Source organism: Elephas maximus, chromosome 5 (assembly GCF_024166365.1).
Source record: "Elephas maximus indicus isolate mEleMax1 chromosome 5, mEleMax1 primary haplotype, whole genome shotgun sequence".
Lineage (NCBI taxonomy): Eukaryota > Metazoa > Chordata > Mammalia > Proboscidea > Elephantidae > Elephas > Elephas maximus.
Genome location: NC_064823.1, coordinates 81,859,803 through 81,872,631, shown reverse-complemented (window position 1 = coordinate 81,872,631; position 12,829 = coordinate 81,859,803). Strand labels below are relative to the sequence as shown.

The following is a 12,829-nucleotide window of genomic DNA, read 5'->3' as shown; positions in this document are numbered from 1 at the left end:
TTAAATCTGACAGTCATGTAGTCTACTATGCCAGGAATGGCAAACTGAAGAGAATAGCATCTCATTTGTAGTCAAAAAGATCATTTCCACATCTATCCTGAAGCATAACACCATCAGTGATAGGATAATATCCATGTGTCTACTAAGAAGTCCAGTTGATACGACTATTATTCGAATTCACATGCCAACTACTAACGCCAAAGATGAGGAAATTGAAGATTTTTACCAACTTCTGCAGTCTAAATTGATCAAACATGCAATCAAGGTGCATTAATAATTACTGGTGATTGGAATGTGAAAGCTGGAAACAAAGAGAAGGATCAGTAGTTGGAAATATGGCCTTGGTGACAGAAACGACACTGGAGATCGCATGATAGATTTTGCAAGACCAACGACTTCTTCATTGTAAATACCTTTTTTCAGGAACATGAACGGTGACTATACATGTGGACCTTGCCAGATGGAATATTCAGGAATCAAATAGACTACATTCGTGGAAAGAGACAACGGAAAAGCTCAATATTATCAGTCAGAAAAAGGCCAGGGGCTGACTGTGGAACAGAGCATCAATTGCTCATATGCAAGTTCAAGCTGAAGCTGAAGAAAATTAGAACAAGCCCACAAGAGCCAAAATATGACCTTGAGTGTATCCCACCTGAATTTAGAGACCATCTCAAGAACAGATTTGATGTATTGAATACTAATGACCAAAGACCAGAAGAATTATGGAATGACATCAAAGACATCATACATGAAGATAGCAAAAGGTCATTAAAAAGGCAAGAAAGACCAAAATGGATGTCAGAAGAGACTCTGAAACTTGCTCTTGGACGCAGAGTAGCTAAATCGAAAGGAGGAAATCATGAAGTAAAAGAGATGAACAGAAGATTTCAAAGGGCAGCTGGAGAAGACAATGTGTTAAAATGAAATGTACAAAAACATGGAGTTAGAAAACCAAAAGGGAAGGACACACTCGGTATTTCTCAAGCTGAAACAACTGGAGAAAAAATTCAAACCTCAAGTTGCAATATTGAAGGATTCTATAGGAAAAACATTGAATGACACAGGAAGCATCAAAAGAAATGGAAGAAATACACAGAGTCGCTGTACCAAAAAGAACTGATTGACATTCAATCTTTCAGGAGGTAGCATATGATCAAGAACCAACGGTAATGAAGAAGTTTAAGCTGCACCGAAGGAAACAGTGAAAAACATAGCTCCAAGAATTGACAGAATACCAATTGAGATGTTTTAACAAACAGATGCAGGCTGGAGGTACACACTTGTCTATGCCAAGAAATTTGGAAGACAGCTTTCTGGCCCAACACTCAGAAGAGATCCATATTTGTGCCCATTCCAAAGAAAGGTGATCCAACAGAATGCAGAAAATATCGAACAGTATCAATAATATCACACACAAGTAATATTTTGCTGAAGATCATTCAAAAGCTGTTGCAGCGTATACCAACAGGTAACTGCCAGAAATTCAAGCCGGATTCAGAAGAAGACGCAGAACTTGAATCACTTCCTGATGAATAGCAAAGACAACTTTTAGTTTTCTTTATGTTGATTACACCTCAACATAAAGAAAACAAAAATCCTCACAATGAGACCAATAACCAACACCATGATAAATGGAGAAAATATTGAAGTTGTCAAGGATTTCAATTTATGTGGCTCTGCAATCAATGCCCATGGGAACAGTGGTCAGGAAATGAAATGAAGTGTTGCATTGGCAAATCTGCTGCAAAAGGCATCTTTCAAGTGTTGAAAAGCAAAGATGTCACTTTGAGGACCCGAGCCATGACATTTTCAATTGCCTCATATGCATGTGAAAGCTGAATAAGGAAGACAGCAGAATTGATGTCTTTGAATTATCGTGTTGGTGAAGAATATTGAATATACCATGGACTGCCAGAAGAATGAACAAATCTGTCTTAGAAGAAATACTGCCAGAACGCTCCGTCAAACCCACTGCCGTCTCGTCGATTACGACTCATAGAGACTCTATAGGACAGAGTAGAACTGCCCCGTAGAGTTTCCAAGGAGCGCCTAGCGGATTCGAACTGCCGAACTCTTGGTTAACAGCCATAGCACTTAACCACTATGCCACCAGGGTTTTCTAGAATGCTCCTTAGAAGCAAGGATTTCAAAACTTTGTCTCACATGTTTTGGACATGTTATCAGGAAGGACCAATCCATGGAGAAGGATATCGTGCTTAGTAAAGTAGAGCGTCAGCAAAAAAGAGGAAGACCCTCAATGAGATGGATTGACACAGTGGCTCCAACAATAGGCTCAAGCATAACAAGCATTGTGAGGATGGTGCAGGACCAGGCAGCATTTCATACTGCTGTACATAGGGTCGCTGTAAGTGGGAACTGCCTCGACAGCACCTAACAATAATATAGAGGTTAGGATATATAGCACATATTTTGGGGGGATACATTCTGGTCCATAACAAATTCTTACTTATTTTGTTTCTCACTTTTCACAGTCTCCCTCATTAGATTACTAGCCCTTCAAAGCCATTCAGTTGTATTCTTTCTGCAAGGCCCAGGAAAATGCTCTGCTCAAAAGGGATGCCTTTTAAGTGACTGAATGATTTGACAAATACAACCTTCTGAAAGAACAAATTATGAGTTAGGGTTATGATAATTTAATAACAATCACAACCACCTTCTTTCACAAGTCAGGCACTGTGGTAGGACCTTTATGTCTATTCACCTCAACAGCCCTATGAGGGAGACGCTACAAGCCCTTTTTACAGATGTGGCCCTGAGGTGTCAGCAAGTGTCAGGGACTCATCCATAGTCACCCAGATTGTAAGGAAAGGAAGCAGGATTGGAGCCAGTTTTCTCCATCTCCAAGATCCGTGCTTTTAATCACTTTCGACCATCTCCTCTCATTCCTCCAGCAGCTGCAGACCGAAGTCCTTCTCTCAGGAAGCAAAACGAGGCTCAGATGTATTATGTTCACATTATATGCAATTTGGTGAATCAGAAGGAGCTCAGAAGAACAACTCACTAAGTTGCTCCCCCAAGTTGTCTTGTTTGTTTAGACAGTGGTCATCATGGCTACTAGAGAAGATAGCTTTCTGAATCTGCTGCCCTGGCCTTCTGGACAAAAGCAAGAAAGAGAAGTCATAAATCCTGATAGAAGGTCCATGAACAATTCTTCAAACCACGTGGGGTTTTGCCTTTCTAAAATAAGTAAGCTACATAGCCACCACCTGTCTGCCAATTTGTCATACTGTGGTAACTTATGTACTGCTATGATGCAGGAAGCTACTATGCCACCAGTATTTCAAATACCAGGAGGGTCGCCCATGGTGGACAGGTCTCAGTGGAGCTTCCAGATTAAAACAGACTAGGAAGAAAGGCCTGGCAATCTACTTCCCAAAATTAGCCAAAGAAAAACTTACTGGATGGCAACAGAACAGTTTCTATCTCGCTTGCTTTGAACACATCATCAGGAGGGATCGATCGGTAGAATAGGGTAAAATAGAGGACCAACAAGGATAGGGGAGACCCTCAGTGAGATGGATTGGCATAGTAGTTACAGCAGTGGACTTGAACATACTGGCTCTATTATACATAAGTTTGCCTTGAGTCGGAGCCAACTCAACAGCATCTAACAACAGCAACAAACCACACAGAGAGAAGCAGCGTTGATTATTTCCTGAACAGATTCTTTCTCTTGCAGACTGAGATACCTACAGACAACTAAAGAGAAGGCATGAACATGGGAGAAGATTTGAGGGGATTAAAAGGATTGCCAGGGCATAGTTGTCCAAAATGTGACTCCACGCAAAGATGAATGATGTTTGGCTGTCATTACAAGAGGCTTCTGGTTGATAAATGCTGTCTGGTATTTCCTGGCTGATTTCTTACCCTCACACCACATGCCTGATCACTGTGGTCCACTCTGCAGAGGCAAATCACCTGAATCAGGCTGTAGGTGACTCACCACGCCTCTTTAAAGCTGCACTGGGTTCAGCCCAGTGACTACTGGGATAGAAGCCATGGCTCGCAGGCTCTGCTTCTCCTCCTGGTTTCTTGTGTGCTGCTTGGTCATAACTGTGGCAGAAGGTAAGGGTTTTGTTTTTATTGTATATGGGTTCACTAATAAGTCATGGAAAATGACAAAATGTCGCTCCATGATTATACATTCCTATAAATTGGGAATATTTACACCAGCTGCCATCAGCCTTCAGGGTAAAGAGAAAGAGGCTGAAGGCTTTGGTCACAGTCTCAGCTCTAGCTCCGTGACTTTAGACACGCTTGTCCTTTCTTGAGCATCCCTCTCCTCATGTGTGAAGTGACATTATTAACAACATTCGTTCAAATGGAGGTCTTGAGGACCAAATGAGTATCATACAAGAAAAAAACTTTTCAAACTTTATACAAATACTAGTGTTTATTGTTATACACTTAACAGTTTCTACCTTGAATTACACCAGTGTTCATCTCTTCCATCTCCCCAGCAGCATAGTAATAGGCACATGATAGGTGATTAGGCTGTGTTTGTTAATTACTCTAATCACACCCCGTCAGCTATATCTTCATACTACTGCAGTGAGCATAGGTTTCGGTTTCTGTCTTTAGGATTGTATTAGATTCAATTTCTCCACTGTTCCTCTTCTCTTTGCTTTTCCCAAACTACAAAATTTCCAGGTAGCCTTAGCCTTAGAATTGATTTGCAAACCACTGGGGAAAGGAAAAGTAAGGGAAGGAAAGGGGAGAGGAGAAAGAGAAAGGGCTAAAAAAAAAAAAAAGATCTTGCGGAACCTGGGTCTAACTTTTTCCCCAAAATTATATGCTATTCAAGGAGCAGAGACCCTGGAGTCAAATGGATCTCTTCCCTCTTCTCACATGCCCCTGGGGGGCTTTGCAGGGGTTCAGACACTACTCCTTCCGGGACAAGTTCTCTGCCCCCAGCCCCCAAAGCTCACTCCAGAATAGAGAGGTAGAGACATCATCATGTCCAGCCTCTGCACCAGCTCTGGCAATCACAGATCATAAATAACACTTCCCACCCAGCCCCAAGGCAAAGTCCCCAGTCATCACCTGCCAACATCGATGTTAAAAGTGCCTCATACAACAGAGTTAGTCGCCTTCTTCCCAGAAGGGGAACCACTCTTCGGGGGGGTTGTAAATATGTGGCCACACAAGTTATAATGAGATTGTTACTGTTGGGTGCTGTCAAGTCAATTCCAACTCATAGCAACCCTGTGTGACAAAGTAGGACTGCCCTATATGGTTTTCGTGGCTGTAATCTTTAAGGAAGCAGATCGCCAGAGCTTTTATCCTGCAGAGACAGAGTGGCTAGGTGGGTTTGAACTGCCAACCTTTGGGTTAGCAGCCAGAGCTCAACGTTTTGTGCCACCAGGGCTCCTTAGAAAGAGATTATATGTTTCTTTTATTCACATCTAAAGAAACACTTACTGAAACATGAGATTTGCTTCCTAAATTTGGCTCACTCTCTCCACTACCCCTCAAACTGGCCTCTAAGTTCTTCCAGTGTGGCTTCACTCTATCCAAGCAGCCCAGGTTCACTTTATTGCTCACTTACTCATACCCTGGGTTTGCCAGACAGGGTCTTTTGTGAGTCTCCAAACTCATCCTGTTTCCTTTCTTCTCCATGGCAGCAGCTGCTGCTGTTCCCTCTTGCTGCTTTCATCTCTGTTTATTGCAATTCTGCTTCAAGCAGAACATTGAAATACTACTACAGAATTGTCTTCACAAAGCCTTTGTTAACACACATCATTTTTAAATTGCAATCTCTCTCTCTGGCACCTCTGAATTCTTACAGCAATTTGTACATCACCCACAACACTTACGTGCCTTTGGCTCTGTATTAGAGGTTTGTACGTGTGTAGCATCTCCTCCCTCACAAGAACAGGCCCTGTGTCTTTATCATCTACATTTGCCAAAGCACCCGACACTGTAACAATGGCATTGTTTAAATGGCTTGCCTTATAGCACACCAAAACCAAAACCAAACCCAGTGCCATCGAGTGGATTCCGACTCACAGCGACCCTATAGGACAGAGTAGAACTGCTCCATAGAGTTTCCAAGGAGCACCTGGCGGATTTGAACTGCTGACCCTTTGGTTAGCAGAGGTAGCACTTAACCACTACACCAATAGGCTTTCCCCTTATAGCATAGAATGGAAAGAGTCCTCTGTGGCACTCCCTGGGTTCCAAATTCCTCATCTGCAAAATCAGAGATTTGACCAGGATACCCAGTCATCCTGGGAGTCTACAAAATGAATTGTGCTGCATTTATTGTGAGTAAATTAATCACAGGATTTATATTTCTTTCTGGTTCACCTCTGAAAGCACATGAGAATTTTGCAAAGACTCCATGTGTCATGTAAGGGAAGAAACGCATATTATATATCAACGGTAAAGCTTACTTCTCTTAGAATCAGTACAGTTCACTACAGACCAGCAATTGTCTGCCCAAATAACCACAGAGTACAGGTAATTATAAAACAGATCTTCTCCTCATTACCTTTTTTAAAAAAAGAAGTACTACTTGTTGGTATGGTATGAATTTCATGTCTAGACTATAATAAACCCACTTGAAATTGATATCCAAATCCCAAGCAATATTTTGCCTTAACTTTTTTATTATACTGTAATTTTAAATGTAAAAAATTATTATTCCAAGTTTTCTGGGACTGGAATTAAATTCTCACTGAGCTCCACAAAAATACACAGAGAGGAGCATTCAATGTCTGCCTGACCATTCATTTAATTCATCAAATATTTACTAAGCCCCACTATATGCCAGGGGCTACTCCAGCTACAGGAGTCCCAGGGTGGCAAATACAAGCACTCGACTACTAACTGAGAGGCTGATGGTTTGAGTCTACCCAATAATACCTCAAAAGAAAGACCTGGCTATCCACTTTCAAAAGATCACAGCCATTGAAAACCCTATGGAGCATAGTTCTACTATGACACACATGGGGATGCCATGAGGTGGAATTAACTCCATGGCAACTGGTTAGACTAGCTACTGGAGACATAGCAGTGACCAACAGTCAACAGTCTCAGTCCTCATGGAAGTCTTATTCTAATAATATCTGTACCTTTTAGTCTTATCCCTAGCACAAAGATTTTACATATAAAATATAATCGGATGGGCCTAAGAAAATGGGGTTATGCTAATGGACTCTTTCTATAACATTCAAGATTAATAATACCTAGATCTTACTAAATGCATACCATGTGTCAGGCAATGTTCTGAGAACTTTATACATATTATTTTATGTAATACTCACCAAAGCCCTATGAAATAGGTAGTACTATTTTCTCCATTTTACAAGTAAGCAAAATGAAACTTAGAAGTTAAGTAGCCTGTCTATGGTCACATGGTTATTAAGTGGCAGAGCTCAGGCAACCTAGCTCTAGAGTTTATGCTTTTAAACACTATGCTGTTCTGTCTCTCAAAATGTTTTAAATCTATATTTTAATATTTGACCTACTTTGGTCTTACTAAGCTTGCAGAAGAGCTCTTGTCTTTGACATTCAGTGACATTCAGTGGCATATTGATGTTACATAATGGGAAATGGTTACTTATTAATCATCACATTATCCCTAAGAGGAAGGAACATGGTAACTTGCAACTATAGAAACTGAGATTTCCCTCAGTCAATTCAATTCTACTGCAGGCACTGTGCTAAGGAAGAGGAGACATGGGCCTACCAGATGATCATGTGGACATTTCAGTCAAGCAAGAATATAATCAGTGAATAGTAATTATATGGCTGATGAGAGTATGAAAATGGATTCCAAGAGTGCTATAGGAGCAAATTGCAAGGGGTCCTAACCCAGCCTCAGGGAACAGAAGGACTTCTGAGGAAATGAGATCTGAACATGGAATAGGAGTTAACCAGGCAAACAGGGCAGGAAAAGGTGCATTAGACAACTGGAACCAACTTTTTAATGCTCAGAGCCATTAATGACTTTTGCCAAAGTAGCTTTTGTGAAGTAGAGGAGGCAGAGTCAGATTCCAATGGATTAAATATGTGTGAAAAAATGGAGGCAGTAAGTTTGTAGACTTCTTGTTGAAGAGAGAGAATAGGAACCAGAGAATTTCAGGATGAATCACCTCAGGTTTCGCTCTGAAATACAGAGCTAAGTAATCTATACAGAAGGGTTAAGAATTCGGAAAGGGCATTGGGGAGGGTTGGAAAGGCTATAAGGAAGTGGGATGGGAACAGAATAAGGATAAACAAAAGAATCGACGAGCAGCATTAATTCAGCCAAAGTCAGAGACCGTGAATGGCATGAGCCTACTCAGATGAGTGGCCTTAAGTTTGCAAGATGTGACAAGTTCCCAAGTCAATTGCTATAGCTCTCACAGTTTGGAACACTTGGACTTGCCAACCAGCGACCTGAAAAAAATCACCGAGTATCTAGTCTGCTGGAAAAAATGTGGTTTTATGTGGTCCTGCCCACATTCTTGGGTAGGTAATTGGGGCAAGCTTGTACCTTGATCTCGATCTTGGAAATTTCCATAAAAGAGCACTGCACAGTATTGGACATCCCAGAGTCATCGAAAACCTGCCTGGCAGACTCTAACACCAAATTGTCAGCAAGAGGACACGGAGAATGGCCTGAGGTATCAAGAAATGAGATGAACACAAGGGTGGGAGGGTGGTTGGTTTGTTAACAGCCAGAGCACAGCTTACTGAATGGCATAGCTCTGCCTAGCTAAATCTAGGATGATAGCAAAATGTCAAGTTGGAGCTTAAGGATGAGGCTAGCTTCTCCCCAGAGACTGGATTCTGAGCAGAAAATTTTCATGTTACAAAAATTTAGGACTGATCTAGTTAAATAGGAAAAAAGAACAGGTAATTTGGGGTTTAATCATCTCCTGTAGTCTGAAATGTCTTAATCTAGTTACAGTCATAATATTTTACACTAAGACTTCTATTTCAATACCCAGTAGCCTGGGTGGATATTGGAGAAAGAGTTGGTATATTATTCATGGAACAAGCACCTGCTCAAGCCAGCTTTAAAAAAAAAAAAAAAGAGTGCTCCTGGAAGTGGGGTGATTATTGTAATGACGTGATACATCCAAAGACCTTGAGTACAGCCAGCCCTCACTAAGACCAGTACTGGATAATCAAGGATAGAGGCTGCTCCCTCCATCTTTCTGGTACCGCCTGGTCTCTTGCTTTTTCTCTGAGATGCCTTTCCCCATTCTACTGCTGCTCCATGCAGACTGGTAATCTCTGCTTACCGAACACTCAGCTGGACAAAATCTGACATTCTTGCCCGAATCCTACATCCACTAACATCTTCCACTAACTGTGTCTCATCCTTGAAATTTTCAAGAGAGGACCCGACTGGTTACTGACCAGCCAATGAATGGATTGAGTGTCTATCAGAGGTCCAATCAGCCATTGTCAGAAGGTGTGTACCATTGACAGAAGGTGTGTACCATTGACGGAAATTGTGTACCATAGACAGAAGGCATGTAAGGTTGCCCTTTCCAGGGGTTATGGGTGAAACAGAATTTCTAGAAGTGGCTGTGGCCACAATAAGCATATATTATCCAGTCAGGAAACCTAAATTCAACTTTCTAAAGAAGAAGGAACTCTTTAAGCGCCTCAGTACTCTCAGCTTCCTGTGGGAAGTTCATTTTCCCATGATTCATGCTCAGCAGCCATTTCCCAGCCTGTATTTGTAAATCTTTACAAGAGTGAAGTCCCTGATTGGCACCAACAGTTAATGCACTTAGCTGCCAACCAAAAGTTTGGAAGTTCCATCCAGAGGCACTTCAGAAGAAAGTCCTGGCAATCTGCTTCCCCCAAAAAATCAGTCATTAAAAACCTATTGAACTAAACCAAAAGCAAAGAAGTTTCCTGAATAAACCAAATGCTTCAAAGCCCTGAGTAGAAGGGATGGGGGTCTGGGGACCATGGTTTCAGGGAAAATCTAGGTCAATTGGCATAACAAAACGTATTAAGAAAATGTTCTCCATCCCACTTTGGTGAGGGACATCTGGGATCTTAAACACTAGCAAGCAGCCCTCTAAGATGAATCAAATGATCTCAACCCACCTGGAGCAAAGGAGAATGAAGAACACCAAAGACATAAGGTAAATATGAGCCCAAGAGACAGAAAGAGCCACATAAACGAGAGACTACACCAGTCTGAGACAGGAAGAACTAGATGGTGCCCGGCTACAGCCAATGACTGCCCTGACAAGGAACACAGAGAATACCTGATGGAGCAGGAGAACAGTGGGATGTAGGCCTCAAATTCTTGTAAGAAGACCAGGCTTAATGGTGGGACTGAGACTAGAGGAACCCTGCAAGTCATGGTCCCCAGACCTTCTGTTAGCCAAAAACTGGAACCATTTCTGAAGCTAACTCTTCAGACAGGGATTGGACTGGATTATAGGACAGAAAATGATACTGGTGAGGAGTGAGCTTTTTGGCTCAAATGGACACATGAGACTATGTGGGCAACTCCTGGCTGGAGGCGAGATGAGAAGACAGAGCGGGACAGGAACTAGTTGAATGGACACGGGGAATACAGGGAGGAAAGGAGGAGTACGCTGTCTCATTAAAGGGAAAGCAGCTAGGAGTACATAGCAAGGTGTATATAAGTTTTTGTACGAGAGACAGACTTGATTTTTAAACTTTCACTTAAAGCACAATAAATAAAAAAATTTAAAAACCCTACTGAGCACACTTCTACTATGACACACAGGGTGACCATGAGTCAGAATGGACTTAACCAGCAACTGGGTTTTTTTAAAAGTGAGGGAACAATTTTATAAAGGGAAGCTTACTTTTTCATAGCCAGTTCAATTGTATGAGACAGCTAGAGGGAATAACTTGACATTTGAGCTTGATGCAAATTTTTTCTCAGAAACTAATTGCATTCTGGTCATCAGTGCTCTTTCCTCTGCTGCATGCAAATGTCCCCTTCCTTTCTCTCTAGGGATGACGTCACTACAGGGGCAAGTGAGGCAGACCTTCGGGATCAATGGCCTTTGAAGGGCAATTATTTTTATTTTCTTAATGTTGGTTAAGCTCTTGTTTTCCACCGAATATTTTTTATCATACGCATTGCTACCAAGTCGATTCTGACTCATATCTACCCTATAGGTCAGAGTAGAAGTGCCCCATAAAGTTTCCAAGGAGTGCCTGGTGGATTCAAACTGCTGGCCTTTTGGTAAGCAGCCGTGGCTCTTAACCCCTATACCACCAAGGTTTCCAAGGTACAATAAAATGCATCAGTCTTGAAGGTACAGCTTGATCACATTTTACAGCTACACACACATATGTATATATGTCTAAATATATACATATATGTGTCTGTGTGTATCCCCTATCCATGTAAACACCAACCAAATATAAAACATATTGAAACAGTCCCCCAGTGATTCTTTCCACTAAATAACACCCATTCCAATCCCAAGGTAAATATTTTTCTGACTTTTTTTTTTTTTATACAGATTACTTTTGTTCTTGAACTTCCTATCAGTGGAATCTTATAGTATGCACTCTTTTGTCTAACTTCTTTTGGTCAGCGTAACAGCCACAGGATTTATCCGGTCATTATATTCTTAGTTCTTCATTTTCATTGCTGAGTGATATTTCATGGTATGAATGTACACAGCTTGTTTATCCATTCTCCTATTGCTGGACACTTGGAATTCTTCCAGATTTAGGCTTTTATGAGTAAGGCTACGAGAAACATTCTTGAATTAGTCTTTTTGGAAACATATGCACTCACTTCTCTCCAATAAATTTCCTGGAGTAGAAATGCTGGGTCATAATGTATGTCTAAGTATCATTTTACTAAACTTTGGCAGTTCTTCCAAACATGCTTTGAGATTCCTCTATTTCTCTCTTCCCATTTTTCTCCCTTGCTACCATTTTTTTTTTTTTTACCATACTAAATTATCTTCCTTCTGCTTCTTTTATCAGGCCTGATTTCTAACCTGATTTTCCTCCCCACAGGACAAGAAGGGGTAGTCACCCCTCCTGGAGGTTCACAAAACAATGTGAACCCTACAGACTGCCACATCTTTACACTCACCCCTCCTCCCACCACAAGGAATCCAGTGACTAGGTTCCAGCCCATCACAAGGACACCCAGGTGTCCCTTCCATTTTTTTCCACCAAGAAAGCCAAGAGTCTACTTTAGGTTCCCATACAGACCTTTCCTCCTTCCAAAGTGTAAACACCGTTTCCAGTACCGGCCAGTTTTTTGGCCCCTTGGTCGCCACACACCTCATTATAACTATTTCCCCAGAAGAAACCTCCAGAGAGGAAGTTCATCTGAGGAAAGCTGAAAGAAAAGAGAGGTCCCAAAATGAAACAAAAGAAGCCAATGCCACAGAAAAAGCAATAAAAAGACTCCTGTTATCTCTTTCCAAACTAAAACTACTGGATTAGAAGATTAAGTATTCTGAAATCCACTGACTCTAAGTTGTTCTCTTTGCCAGCAGTGAAGATATTAGTTTATAGGCTTTTCCTGTTTTGCAACATAGTGACAGTGACTACATTATCCTTATCTCCAACTTTTAATGATTACAGGATATTTATGCAAATGAAATCTTAAAATGAATGGTTCCAGTAATTAAGAGCATTTAAATAAAGAGCAATATAAATGAAATGAAGATAAAAATGACATGCTTTTCTACTCATTGGAAGACTTACAAAACAAGGTGCATTTACAAAGCGAACTTTAAAACAAACAATAAAAACTAAAAAGTAAAACAAAGTTGTGGGGAGTTTGACTGTAGATGATACTGTAAAGATACCGCAGACTGAATTGTTTGGTTGTTAG

The 12,829-nt window shown here is 41.1% G+C and overlaps 1 protein-coding gene across 2 annotated transcripts; it reads left to right on the top strand.

The window, feature by feature from the left end:
* Positions 1-3,927: 3,927 nt before the first annotated feature.
* ODAPH (odontogenesis associated phosphoprotein) lies at positions 3,928-12,332 on the top strand. 2 transcript variants are annotated; one of them, XM_049887093.1, is made up of 3 exons: positions 3,928-4,089; positions 11,998-12,137; positions 12,282-12,332. In XM_049887093.1, the coding sequence occupies exons 1-3, from the start codon at positions 4,023-4,025 to the stop codon at positions 12,330-12,332; spliced, it is 258 nt and encodes an 85-aa protein (XP_049743050.1). In that variant the 5' UTR covers positions 3,928-4,022. The 2 variants fall into 2 exon arrangements, with proteins under 2 accessions (XP_049743050.1, XP_049743049.1); XM_049887092.1 differs by having other exon boundaries at positions 11,998-12,332.
* Positions 12,333-12,829: the final 497 nt, after the last annotated feature.

Excerpts from the sequence above, each read along its gene's own strand:
- ODAPH (XM_049887092.1), top strand. The coding sequence starts at position 4,023 with ATGGCTCGCAGGCTCTGCTTCTCCTCCTGGTTTCTTGTGTGCTGCTTG. Across the intron at positions 4,090-11,997 it reads GGTCATAACTGTGGCAGAAG|GACAAGAAGGGGTAGTCACC; the intron begins GTAAGGGTTTTG and ends TCCTCCCCACAG.